General features: G+C 41.6%; 1 protein-coding gene across 1 annotated transcript; it reads left to right on the top strand.

The window, feature by feature from the left end:
• The first annotated feature begins 755 nt into the window (after positions 1 to 755).
• si:ch73-252i11.1 (WWE and TCCD_inducible_PARP_like domain-containing protein) lies at positions 756 to 13,737 on the top strand. The gene is made up of 12 exons (XM_020490992.2): positions 756 to 1,034; positions 6,663 to 6,798; positions 7,035 to 7,305; positions 8,691 to 8,741; positions 8,838 to 8,964; positions 9,159 to 9,324; positions 9,444 to 9,564; positions 9,783 to 9,879; positions 11,252 to 11,336; positions 11,501 to 11,631; positions 12,178 to 12,329; positions 12,471 to 13,737. Exons 1-12 carry the CDS (start codon positions 760 to 762, stop codon positions 12,866 to 12,868), a joined length of 2,010 nt encoding a protein of 669 aa, XP_020346581.1. The 5' UTR covers positions 756 to 759; the 3' UTR covers positions 12,869 to 13,737.
• Positions 13,738 to 14,516: the final 779 nt, after the last annotated feature.

Raw genomic sequence — 14,516 nt, 5'->3', positions numbered from 1 at the left:
AACATAAGCCAGGCAACAGGGGCGATCCCACCTCTGCCACCAATGTAATATGAGAGGGTTTCAATCCTGCTGTGCAGCCGTGAGTGTAGTGTGTAACTCCCTGGCATATGGTAACAGCAGCACAATCACCAGTGGAGGCTGCTGAGGGGAGGACGGCTCATAATAATGGCTAGAATGGAGTCAATAGAATGGTATCAACCACATGTTTGATACTATTCCATTCCAGATATTATTATGAGTCATCCTTCCCTCCGCAACCTCCACTTACACTCAGGTAGTATAGAGCATTACACTATAAAAATGATTCAGACATGTAAAGGATGGACATTACAACAAATTCATGGCAATATATTGATAATGACATGTTAAAAAATTCTGATCACTCAAAGTGATTTGACTGACATGAATTTCCCCTAGGCCTAGAGTTTGGATGGGATGCATCTGACATCTACTGGGCATAGTTGGTATTTTTTTACAGTAGACAGGCGATAGTAGACCTCCATATTTACGTTCCAATGATAAAGATTCCAGGCCTATTTATATAAATAGTATATAACACATTGGCTAGTGTCAAGATCTTGCTAATTATTTTGTGCAATATGAAGGCGTCATTGCATTTGCAGAAGAAGGAAAGATCATAGAGGTTATGCTAAGTTTCAGTTTCGATTCACTCACCAGCTCCCTTCTAAACACATAGTGTTCTTGTTAGTGTTCCGAACCAATTGGAAAGAATATAACGTTGTTTAACCGGTTGAAGAAATGACGGAATCGACCATAACTAAACTTATTTGTGCTAACCATGGATCAATGAACGTCGATGAATTAGATGCGAATTTTTACAGTGACTTGCCCGTCTCGGTGCGGGATGTAATTACGAATCAAGCTAAATTTTGTTTTGTTGATTTTGACGGAGAGCAAAGGGTGTTAGCCAGGACAGGAGTTCGACTGTGCAGATCCAGCGATTGCCAGGGATGCCGAAATTTACATTTTTGTAAACGATTCCTGCTTGGAGATTGCCCGTTCAGTCGGAGAAGGTATGGAACTTCAATTCTTCGCAATTGTGTTACTGTTGTTATAATCGTTTGTTAGTGACGTTATTTTAACCACAAGGCCTGGTCTGGGGAACTTTTGGCACATAGCCTTTCCCTTTGCTTTATGGCAGGGATCATAATTACCAATATTTTTACTGCAAATTGACCGCAAGTATCCCACACATTTGTAGACGATCAAGTGTCTCTCCTATTATGCGTGGGAATACTGGGGAACAGATTTCTGAAATTAAAATCAATTGGAGCTGATCTGCTGGTGTTATTAGTCTTTTATGTAAAAAAATAAACAAATCATTAAAAAAATATATATATATTTGTTTTTTTTGCTCAGAAAACTTTGGGGAGCCAATAAACAACAACCGTTGCTGCCAGTTGGGAACCCTGCTTTATGGCGTTATTGGTGTATATAGAGAACCACCAGGGTTGCCAGGTGTAGCTAATATTTTTAACAAATGACCCCTCAAAACCAACCCACACGGCCTGAGATCTAGCCCCCCATTAGTTTTTTACAGCAAGAGAGGAGTTGCCACATTTATCCAATAAACTCCTTTTTCTAAAATCAGGGTTTATAATTGCAATTCAACTTTGCCATGGTTTGCTGAACTAGATGCAGGTAGCCCATAGCCCCTGATAGGCCACATACATCTAATTTCTGGGAAAGTCCACAATGAAACTGACATTGAGCTGTGACCATGATCACAATTGATAACTTCCAATTGAATTAACTTAACATTGCCATTAATAATTGCATAATAACACAAGGCTACAACAACAAACTGAAGTTATAGGCTATTTATTAAATATGTTTTTCAGCTCCAGGTAGGCAACACAAGTGGCACAAATTGATTTGCAATGACTCAAGTGATATCATAATTTCAACGTATTTATTGTATCAAATGGTAGGCTAGAGTAGCCTACAATGGCATAGAAATGAATAGTCTACTTGATGGCCAACATATACAAATATATCTATCATTCTCCACATTTAATGTCACGTTGTCCTACAACAGGAGCATGTAGGGGAATTCCATAACTTCCATGTCAAATTTCCACTTGCACAGCACTCGAGACCGAAGAACTGCGCATGCGTAAAACCCTTTGCTTGATTTGGTTTTCCCTAAGAAAAGTAAACATTAGAATGCAGTTTACGTTAAACCAACTATCTAATGCACTCCAGTGTGCCTAAAGTCGTTTTCCAATGCTTTGTCTCCGTCATTTCACTTCTTGCATATGAATATGTTTTATGGAAAAAGATTTGGAAATAGGTGTCTCCATAATGACTAATCTAAATAACGTACCTACTACAACTGGTAAAAAGTTGTCACAACGTGTGCGTGTGCTGCTCTGTCACCATGACTCAGCTGCCTGCTGCAGTGCTCTCTCAACTAGTGCTCTCAACACACACAAGCACCTCTTCCCACCACTCACTCAGTAACAACCTGCTCACTGACTGATAGTCAGCAGCAGGTCACAGTGAAATTTCCACCATACATTTTTCCTATAGGGGATTTTAGAAACATTTAAAATAAGGGCTGTGTTCTGTGTAGGCTTACCCTGGTGTGACGTTTTGATAACCATGTAAATCTCTCTAGGACAAGGTGACTTTTATCAATATATTCCCCTGTATTTACCCCCCCAAAATGAAATGCTAATTAGCTGCTAACTTGGCTATCATAAGGAACTACAAATGCTATGATGATCTGGACGAGACTGCCGAATCGAGGCAAAGGTAAGAATCTCTGGATTAACTATCTAATGTTAGCTAAATTTACTAACGAATACATTGGCTACATTTCTTTTAAATGGACAATTCTGTGAACTGTCTTGTGTACGTTTTAAATTGACACAATACCTGTTCGCAAATGCGTCAGCTAGAGATGATGTGCAGGAGTTTGCTGGGATTTGTAGTCCTGCATGATGTCTACTTTGATGCTAATTAGCATTTTCGAATATGAGAGTAAATAGGGCCAAATATATTGATAAAAGTCACCTTCTCTGAGAGAGATTTACATGGTTATCAAAACGTCACCCCAGGGTGAGCCGACACAAAACACAGCCCTTATTTTAAGTGTTTCTAAAACTCCATATGGGAAAAGTGAATGTTGGAAGAACCATTTCCCTGTTTGACCGCTAGTTTTTTGGGGGGGTATAATGACACCTCCACTGTGGGGTTCTATTAGGTATTTGCAATTAGATAACATGTTGGGCCTAACCCAGGCAAAAAATATCATCTGTAGCCTAGTTTTAGGGCCAAGTGAAGAGAAACAAAAATGGTGATGGGTGGTGGCACTTTGATTTGCACGGATAGTACTTTGAAAATATACATTTCATGAATAAAAGTGGCAATATTTTGAGAAAGTCAAAATTACATTTTAAGAATAAAGTGGCAATATTTCGAGATTAAAGTGAAAATATTTTGAGAACAAATTGTCTATAGTTCGAGAATAGGTTGTATAATAAGTTGTATTTCAAGATTAAAGTAGGGGTTTTAGTTATTAATTGCATGCCTCCATGGCTGCCTGTTGCTGTGCGCGCCACATTAGTACATGACTGTTAAAACTATACTTTAGAATTGGCATTAGTAACAAGGAAATCCTTGCTCTTTTAGCTAGAGGTCGACCGACTATGATTTTTCAATGCCGATACCAATACCGATTATTGGAGGACCAAAAAAGCCAATACCAATTAATCTGCCAATTTGTATTTTATTTTTTATTTGTAATAATGGCAATTACAAGAATACTGAATTAACACTTATTTTAACTTAAAATAAAACATCAATAAAATCAATTTAGCCTCAAATAAACAATGAAACATGTTCAATTTGGTTTAAATAATAAATAATAATAAATAATAAATATAGGCTACTCTAGCCACAAAAACAAAGTGTTGGAGAAGAAAGTAATATGTGCCATGTAAAATATGTGCCATGTAAAAAAGCTAACGTTTAAGTTCCTTGCTCAGAACTTGAGAACATATGAAAGTTGGTGGTTCCTTTTAACGTGAGACTTCAATATTCCAAGGTAAGAGGTTTTAGGTTGTAGTTAATATAGTATTTATAGGACTATTTCTCTCTATACCATTTGTATTTCATATACCTTTGACTATTGGATGTTCTTATAGGCACTATAGTATTGCCAGTGTAACAGTATAGCTTCCGTCCCCTCGCCCCTACCTGGGCTCGAACCAGGAACAAATCGATATCAGCCACACTCGAAGCATCGTTACCCATCGCTCCACAAAAGCCACAGCCCTTGCAGCACAAGGGGAATAACTACTCCAAATCTAAAAGCGAGTGACGTTTGAAACAGTATTAGCGCACACCCAGCTAACTAGCTAGCCATTTCACATTGGTTACACCAGCCATTAGGCTGATAGGCTAGAAGTCATAAACAGCGCTGTGCTTGCGAAGAGCTGCTGCAACCGCACTTTGGAATGACTTCGATAGCAACAGTAAATCTATTTGGTTATTAGTTATCTTAATAATAATTCTCACAATAGCACATTGGTTGTAGTCAGTGACAAATACCAGGGCTGGGCTTGGTTAAAATCATGTTTGGGAGACCAAAGGGGAGCTGTAAATCAATTATCCAGTAGGAGATGCTGCCCAGTCTGTTTTTTTAAATCTAATATTGGATATAACGTTGAAGATCTGACATTATTTCAAAGGTACAAATTCAACATATTTTATACAAGCTTTGTCTATGTGGAAATTTCACCCTCAAAAACTTTTCAAATCAAATGTACTGTTACGACTTCCACCGAGGGTGGTTCCTCTCCCTGTTCGGGCGGTGCTCGGCGGTCGGCGTCGCCGGCCTACTAGCCATCAACGATCCTTTTTCTTTTTCTGTTAGTTTTGTCTTTGGTTCTTTCACACCTGGTTTCATTTGCTTTAATTTCTGTGTGTATAATTACCCCTGTTGCCTGCTTAGGTTTGTGTGGGATTATTCATGTTATGTTGCTTGTTTAGGTTGTGCCTGTTTATTTTCACATAATATACCGAGTGTGTATAAGTTCTAGGAGCGTTGTTTTTTTCCTCCTTCCGTGAGTAACTGGTTTCTCTTTTGTCGAGAGCGTTTATTTTGGTATTGTACCTGACCTATATGTTTTTGTGGACTTGCCTATTAAAAAACGCTACTCAGACATCTCTGCTCTCCTGCGCTTGACTCCTTCACCTACATGTAGACACAATATCGTAACATGTATACTGAGTGTACAAAACATTAGGGTCACCTGCTTTTTCCATGACATAGACTGACAAGGTGAATCCAGGTGAATGCTATGGTCCCTTATTGACTTGTCAAACCCACTTCAATCAGTGTAGATGAAGGGGAGGAGACGGGTTAAAGAAGGATTTTTAAGCCTCGAGACATGGATTGTGTATGTGTGACATTCAGAGGGTGAATGGGCTTGACACAAAAGATTTAAGTGCCTTTGAACGGGGCATGGTAGTAGGTGCCAGGTGCACCGGTTTGAATGTGTTAAGAACTGCAACGCTGCTGGATTTTTTTATGGTCAACAGTTTCCCGTGTGTATCAAGAATGGTCCACCGCCTCCTGAGTGCCGCAGCGGTCTATGAGGTGTCACTACAGACTCGGGGCGATCCCAGGCTGTGTCACAACCGGTTGTGACCGGAAGTCCCATACGTCGGTGCACAATTGGCCCAGCGTTGTCCTGGTTATGGGAGGGTTTGGCCAGGTGCTCTAGCGACTCTGTGGCGGTGTTACGTGGAGTGGAACAGGGGAACACAACAGGATAACAGGATCTGAATAGTAACAAACAGCTAGAAACGTAGACTGACTGATCAGAGATGACAATCTGTCAGCGTGGAAGTGGCAGGGCTGAGTATTTCTAGAGATCTTGATTCTGGAACAGGTTGCAGCTGGTGGGGATCTGCTCTGACTCCAGCACACCTGTCTCCGCCCACACAATCGCACACACACACACACAATCGTACACACATACACACACATACACACACACACACACACAGAGCAATGGAGATGGAGAGAGTACTGGGGGAGTGGCGGCAGGTCAAGGAGACACAGGATGAGCAGTAGAGGGCAATGCCGGAGCAGATGTGACAGGTGGGCCAGCTGCCTGCAGACTGACTTCAGTCGTCAGTTGAATGGTGTTTCCTCCTACACATTAGTGTGGCTGTCTTCCAGGTTAAGCGGGCGGGTGTTAAGGAACGCGAGGACACATGACTCGACTTTCACCTCTCCCGAGCCCGTTGGGGAGTTGCAGCGATGAGATTGGAATTGGATCGTAATTTGGATATCATGAGAAAAAGGGGGTAAAAAGAAAGAAAAAAGAATAGTCTACCACCCAAAGGACATCCAGTCAACTTGACACAACTGTGGGAAGCATTGGAGTCAATGTTGGCCAGCATCCCTGTGGAACGCTGTCGACACCTTGTAGAGTCCATGCCCTGACGAATTGAGGCTGTTCTGAGGGCAAAAGGGGGTGCAACTCAATATTTGTTTTGTACACTCAGTGTATTTTCCACGTAGATTTCACGTTACAATACATTGACAAATAATGTTGATTCAACCAGTTTGTGCCCAGTGTGATGGACGGGTGTATCAAGAAAATGTTTCCTTTTGACAACAGAGGAGGATGTCGCTTCAACCATGACCTGACTTCGGGGGACAACAGCAGAGTCCTGAAAGAACACGGACTGGAGGAACTGAACAGATCTGAGCTGTGCACCCTGCTGCTTCAGAATGATGGCTTCTTCTTACCACCAGTACGTAACACTGCAGTAGGCCCCTTTGCTAAAGTATACTCTGTCTGGTTAAGGCCTTGTGTTTAGTGATCATGATCTAAATTAAGTTCATGTTCCTCCAGTCTTGTGCTGTAGTGTGCAGAAATATAAATGGATTATCCCAGAATATTGTGTGTGTGTACTCCTACATGCATGTGCGTGCATGCATGTGTGTTTGTGTGTATTTTTTTCTCATACAAACATTTTCCTTCTGCTAGGTGTGCCACAACTACAACAACGGTGTTGGAGAGTATGGCAAATGCCAGGATGGCGAGACATGCAAGAGGCTCCACATCTGTGAGATGTATCTCAGGGGTAGCTGCAACTGTCCCAGGTGCCATGATTTCTACGAACCCCACCCATTAAAAATCCTGCAGGACAGAGGGGTGCCCAACGAGCTCATTGCCTCCCTGAAGTCTGTGTACATGAACATGGAGTGGTTGCAAAAGCAAGACCGTGCCAAGCAAGGCAAGGGGCAACATCAAAGAGGTAAAGCTAATGCAACCGCTAACACAAGTAACAAGTCTAACAGAGGCCCACCGAGTAGTCACGATAAGGGCTACACTGTTATTAGCATGTCATAAGTCATTAAATAGTCATTAAATAAAGTGAGTTTGTATCATTTATGAGAACATAGCATTTAGTGAAACCTAATGCTACGTCCTAATATCTTGTAGGTGTTAGAAGAAATAGTGTGTGATTATAGATGCATTCTCATAACAGCAACCCACCTCTCACATGACAAGGGCCCACTTTGGGGCCCAACTCATGGTTTAAGAGAACCTGGGCTAGAGTATAGGCTGCTAAATAAAATATCCAGTGGCACTGGCTTACCTATTGATAAAGATAGCATGAATATACGTAGGCTACTCACCGGTGATGGCCGATTCGCTTGTGCCAATAAAAAAAAATGTGCTGTTCGCTTAATATTGGGAGTTGTTGAGAAAACATTTGGTAGCATCTGCAGACAGATTAGTCTTCTCTTTTCAGCAAGAGGCATTTTCTTTTCAAACTACATTTTTCCCGCGATTGTATTTAGACATTTACAAAAGGCCTATAGCTGCTCTTCGCTGACAACTGCAATGATAGAAATAGAATCCATAGAACGGTTGTGTCCATTGAGGTCAGGACTGGCAGCCATCTTGAATGTACTCATGAGTTTACCAGACAAATTGCCAGGGTTAGAGGTTCCAAGACCTTTCCATTGATTCTATTTCTATGGCCACAACGCAACAAGCAATTGGATATTTGGCGCGCTTGCTGCCCAAATTGCGTCTCTTTGGTGTATTATTTTGAATGCTTTTATAAATGTCTATACAGACAGGAGTAGGCTAATTATATATTTTTGGAGGGTGCTGCAGCAACTCCAGCACCTGAGCATGATGCTGCTATTGCCACCGTTAACATAAGCCAGCAGTCCAACAGACCTCGTCATGGTAATGGCAAGAGGAAAGGGGGATACCTAGTCAGTTGTACAACTGAATGCATTCAACTGAAATGGGGGTTAACTGCCTTGCTCAGGGGCAGAACGACAGATTTGTACCTTGTCAGCTCAGGGATTTGATGCGGCAAACTTTCGGTTACTGGCCCAACGCTCTAACCACTAGGCTACTGCACATAGCATGGTGGTCATGCAGTCATAGCCCATAATTGATGACAAGAATCAATACGTAGGTTAATTGTGGATTTCTTGTTTAAATTAACCTAGAATTTAGCAGAAACTATTTCATGTGCTCAGTTACAGTGTATTTACATGGTTATTAACTGGTATTAAGAGCCGATGAATGATGAACATTCCCAGTCACAAGCTATCAAAATGTATAGATGTTGATTCTATTGGCATGGTAAATTAAATATCCTGTTCTCTGTTTCAGATAAATCTGAAATATGTATGTACTTCATCAAGGGCAGTTGCATACACGGTGGTAAGACAGCATTTTCAAAGCATCATTTTAAGAATAATCAATGCTTAGAGCTTAATAAACATAAGACTTCAACACCTAACTTTACTCATATTTCAGATAAGTGCTTTAAAGCCCACTCTACCATGCCCTACCAATGGGAGGTGAGGGAGGGACTAAACTGGACAGCTCTACAAGACAACGAGGGGATTGAGAAGGACTATTGCGACCCAGCAAAGACATACAGGTGGGCTCTACCTTTAAGAAGAATGAACTTGAATGGGCAGTAACACGTAGGGCACTTGGTCAATGGTGGGCAAATGTTGCTAGTTGCTAATACGATGAGTTGTTAATGCCGTATACGCTTCTAGTTAGTGTGATATACAGCTTCTCCTATTGTGACTGCTGATTGTTCGCTGTCTTTTATTCTTTCTTGTCTAGTCGTGGAGTCCAGCCTGTGTGTTTCGATACGATGACCTGCGGCCTGAACAAAGCCCGGCGTCTCTCCACCGTCTCCTCTGTGCTACAGCCTATATTCATCCTCACCACAGAGTGGGCCTGGTTCTGGGAGGATGAGTTTGGAAACTGGATCCAGTACGCATCAGCAGTGAGTGACGACGAGCAGTGTTGAATAGTGATGGTTGAATAGGACAGAGTTCAGTCCCTCTTTAAATCACAATTATGCTAACAATGCATAACCCCCATGTTTTCTGTCTTGCCCTACAGATCAGTGGACACAGGGCAGCCACCATCACCAGTGAAGACCTGGAGAAGAGGTTCCAGGAAGACAACAAGGCTGTGATGGAGTTCACCGCGGGGTCACAGACCTATGAACTCAGTTTCCCAGGTGAGCACAAATGACGTGATATCCAAGATAAACCAACTGCAGCCTTAAAACCATATACACCATACATAGTATATTACGAACAGATATGCAGTAATTCTTACAGCTACTACTGTATGTGACAAATTGAGATAGTTCTGGATGGAGTCACTATGGCAAGAGAATGACATCTGAATGTGAAGTGAACTGTCTGTTGTTACAACAGCTCTGCTCCTTTTCAGACATGATTCAAACAAACAAGCAGTACAGCACCAAGAAGGTTGTGAGAAGACGGCCTGTGTTCGTCTCTTCAGCTGATGCACAAACTATCAAAACCAGGTAAGATAAAGCTGTAAAAGTTTTTTGTATGGATCAATTTGATCTTGAAATGACTCTCCTGGGGATTGTTCACTCACTTCACCACTAGGCTCCTCATGTGTTCTCTTGCCTTGAAAGTAGTCTATAGAAGAGGAGTAGCTGACCGTAAATAATGTTTTTTGTATGTTTACTTTGCTAGACCAGGGTTTCCCAATCTCGGTCCATGGCCCCCACTCGGTGCACGTTTAGATTTTTTCCGTAGCACTATAGCCTCGTACGAACAATCCTGATCACGCAAGCTTACATTCTGTTTCGCCACACGGATACAGTCTGTCAACAACCAGATTAAGACCATTTGAGCACATCCCTCTCCCTCCACCGTATGGCCGGACCAATCAGCGTCCTCTGATAATCTGTGGGGGTGGTTTAGTTGATGATGACAACGAGAAGCACCTGGAGGTTGGTGTTGATGCTGCCATAGCAGCAGTTATATAAGAACTGGAGGGAATAGCTTAATTGAAAGAACAGCAAATATCTGCATTCAAGAATTTTCTTGGGGGAGAATATGTTTTCGCTCTCCTCCTGACTGGATTTGGCAAGAGCTCGATTTATCAGCTAGCTCTGCTGGTAGGCTGGCCAATAGAATAAGTAAAAATTCACCCAAGGCTGAAAAATGGCCAAGGAACGTTGGCTGAGCTGGAACACCAGCGCGAATAGCAAATGAATTGAAACGAACCTTCGATAAGCCTCTTCTGACTGAAGTGATACTTAGAATTCCATTTCCCCTAAATGGCACCAAAGAAAGTATCCCTTTTTATTTTACAACTACAATCTGTACTTAGGACAAAACTGATAGATAACAAATGTCAAGTGTGCTTACATCTGCGTAACAAGGAAGTAGGGAAAAATGTTAACTTCGGTCTTGGTCTAGCGATCGGTGACCGCAGAGCTCGCTGTCCAGACTTGGTGCATCATTAAAAAGAGGAGATTCTCCTGATAAAAAAATTATGTCCGATGTGAAAAAAATCTAAATATACACATTGTGAGATATTTGGGGAAGTTGACAGACATGTCATGTCCTTGTACAATTTCCCCATAGAGAAACAATGGGGCAGCCTCGTTCCAACAGTAATGTGTGATTTCTGACATTTTAAAGACTAGCGTTTGATGACAGCAGAGCTCGCTGCCCAGCCTTACATCATTACAAAGAGGAGATTCTCCTGATTAAAATGGTGTCAGATGTCGTGTCTTTGGCATCATTAAAGTGAAGACTGTTATTTTATCAAATCAATTCTCTGTAATTGTTATTACATGATTAAACTAATCATGTAAATGTTATTAACTAGGAAGTCGGGGCACCAAGGAAAATATTTATTGTTCTTCTACATTTCAGCAAAAGGGCTCCGATCAATCACTCAAATTTCAGAGCTTTACCAGGACACTGGGACAAGGCACAAACTCCTGAAACAGGATACAAGGTATTATATACAATACATACCAGATGCAAGGAACCTGCTATTTAGACCAATGGAGATGGCTGTTTGCTTTGTTCCTGGGCAAATAACTGCTCCAATCTGTCCCTACATGGTAGGCTAATGGTGTATTATGACAGTTTCTCTCTCTCCCATCATGTCCCTATTAGAGAGTCGACCTTCCGTGCTTGTCAGTGGAGTTTAAGGAGATTCAAGGGTTTTTTCAGAAGACCATGAGAGGCTTCAGCATCCGCCAAATCGAGAGGATTCAGAACAAAGCCCTTTGGGAAGTCTTTCAGTGGTACGTTCCCTAAGACTACATACACTTTCAACTGACAATCACCTGAGTTATTGATTGGTCTAGAATAGATTTATTTTTTCATATGTTTTGCAGATATTTTTTTTACATGTATTTGTGTGTATAAATATATATATAGTCTGTCAACAACCTATATATATATATATATATATATATATATATATATATATATATATATATATATATATATATATATATATATATATAGGCAAGTCAGTTAAGAACTAATTCTTATTTACAATGGTGGCCAAACCCGGACGACGCTGGGCCAATTGTGCGCCGACCTACGGAACTCCCAATCACAGCCGGATGTGCTACAGCTTGATGCTCACTTCCTGACTGCACCCACAATAATTGCACATTATACAAGAATTCTCTCTCTCGACTAACTTTCTGTCACAAATATCATCTCAAAAGAAATATTTTTTATTTATTTCCAATACATTCTGCACACTGTCTACAGTGCTTCTAGAGGACATACACTGATTGCAAGGCAAAGAGATGTATTTGTGTAATTCTGATTGCAAGGCAAAGGGATCTCATGAAGAAGAACAACAGACGGAGGAATGTGACAGAGAAACAGCTTTTCCATGGCACAGACTCCAAATACCTCCATGCCATCTGCCTTAACAACTTTGACTGGCGGATCTGTGGACTAAACGGAACAGCCTATGGGAAAGGTGAGCTGTGTCATGTGCTTGTGCTATTACATTTCTTTCTCATTATTAACATAAAGCGAGATGATATATCATTGATATAATATATTTTCCTGTGATTAATGATTACTGCTTACCCCTTCATCTCCTAACATCCAATTTCAGGGAGTTACTTTGCCAGGGATGCCAAATACTCCAACAGCTACACTGGCCAATCAAATATGAGGTCCATGTTTGTCTGTCGTGTGTTGGTGGGAGATTACACCGAAGGGCACTCCCACTACCTCCGGCCCCCCTCGAAGGACGGAGGGGACACCATCTTCTACGACAGCTGTGTGGATGACGTCAGCAACCCCTCCATCTTTGTGGTGTTTGAGAAGCACCAGGTGTACCCAGAGTACCTCATCCATTATGGTGATGACGACGCATGGTCGCAAGACTACCAGCAATACTACCGTCCAGCTCCTGTACCTGTACCTGCTCCAACACCTAGACCAGCACCAAAATACAGACCAGCACCAACCCCTGCACCTAAATCTGACAACTCATGTGTCATTAGTTGAGGCTGACTGTGAGGTGTGAACTGTGAACCCTTTGATATTAAACTGAGGCAAAAACTTATGCTTTCTTGAATTAGAGAAATGGATTTAGCACTCTGTTAAGTGTGTTTGACAAATTACAGCTAATCTTGGGATGCACCTCCGTTTTCGACAATGCACACATTTTTGTAGTGCTATTGACTTTATATAATGGCAAATTGCGAACCTCACAACATGAAGTAGTTGTGTACATTTTAAGCTTTATACCTTTACAGTACAGTACTTTTACAGTATCTGCTGATGTGCATCAGTTCAACGGCTACAGGTTTCATTCATTTTATGAATATAATCAGTCTGTTTTCTTTGCATTGATGGGTTCTGACTTCTAAACTTGGAAATATGAAATATCCTTATTCATGTCACTGAGGGAGGGAAGGGAATGCAGAACCTTTACATTCTGTCAGAACATGTTATGGTTAGACATCGGGTATCCTATGGAAAGGAGAAGGGCCACAGTCTGGTACAAGTCAACAAGACAGTTGGGGAGAAGTGAGGAATTTGGGACAAAATCAAGTCAGATGAAGTGAGAAAGAACAGGAATCACTGAAGTCTAGCAACGGTGATCTATTGAGTTTGAGTTTGAGTTTATTTTTATTTTTACAGGGACAGTGCACATTAATCAACATTTCAGTAAAAGTGCCGGTTTTAGCCAACCGGCTAATTTTCAACCGCAGTCCCTGGGCAGGTTATTAAAAACAATTACAATAATATTGGCTGTCCAGATGTGTAGGGAGGAGACTCGGCATAGGAGGAGGGTTTAAATACCAGTGTAAATATGTCTTTGTCTTTCAGCTGTTTGAACCATTGGGTGAATAAACTTGGTTTGAGCTTTACTACTCGTCCGTGAGTTTTTACTCTGTTTATTTAGAAGCTAACAGTTGGCGCTGCGAGCAAGGTTCACCACTATTTACATTTGAACTAGAGTCCGAATCAGTGAAACAGTAGCCGGCATCAGAAACATGGTAGGCACAGTTCCTACACCTGTTACTACTCATTCTGAAATCTTGGGGAGTTGAGAATTGGACCGAGAACCTGAGTTTATTCAGTAGGCCCATTGTGTAACGACCGGTTGTAAGTAAACTCAGCAAGAAAATAAACGTCCTCTCACTGTCAACTGCGTTTATTTTCAGCAAACAACGTGTAAATATTTGTATGAACATAACAAGATTCAACGACTGAGATATGAACTGAACAAGTTCCACTGACATGTGACTATCAGACATGGAATATTGTGTCCCTGAACAAAGGGGGGGGTCAAAATCAAAAGTAACAGTCAGTATCAGATGTTACCCCACTCTTCCATCAAGGCACCTGCAAGTTCCCGGGCATTTCTGGAGGGAATGGCCCTAGCCCTCACCCTCCGAATCAACAGGTCCCAGATGTGCTCAATGGGATTGAGATCCGGGCTTTTCGCTGTCCATGGCAGAACACTGACATTCCTGTCTTGCAGGAAATCACGCACAGAACGAGCAGTATGGCTGGTGGCATTGTCATGCTGGAGGGTCATGTCAGGATGAGCCTGCAGGAAGGGTACCACATGAGGGAGAAGGATGTCTTCCCTGTAACGCACAGCATTGAGATTGCCTGTAATAACAACAAGCTCAGTCCAATG

The sequence above is a fragment of the Oncorhynchus kisutch genome, linkage group LG9 (assembly GCF_002021735.2).
Source record: "Oncorhynchus kisutch isolate 150728-3 linkage group LG9, Okis_V2, whole genome shotgun sequence".
In the NCBI taxonomy this organism is placed as follows: domain Eukaryota; kingdom Metazoa; phylum Chordata; class Actinopteri; order Salmoniformes; family Salmonidae; genus Oncorhynchus; species Oncorhynchus kisutch.
Note: the sequence above shows the minus strand (reverse complement) of the source record. Positions and strands in the feature narration are given on the sequence as shown.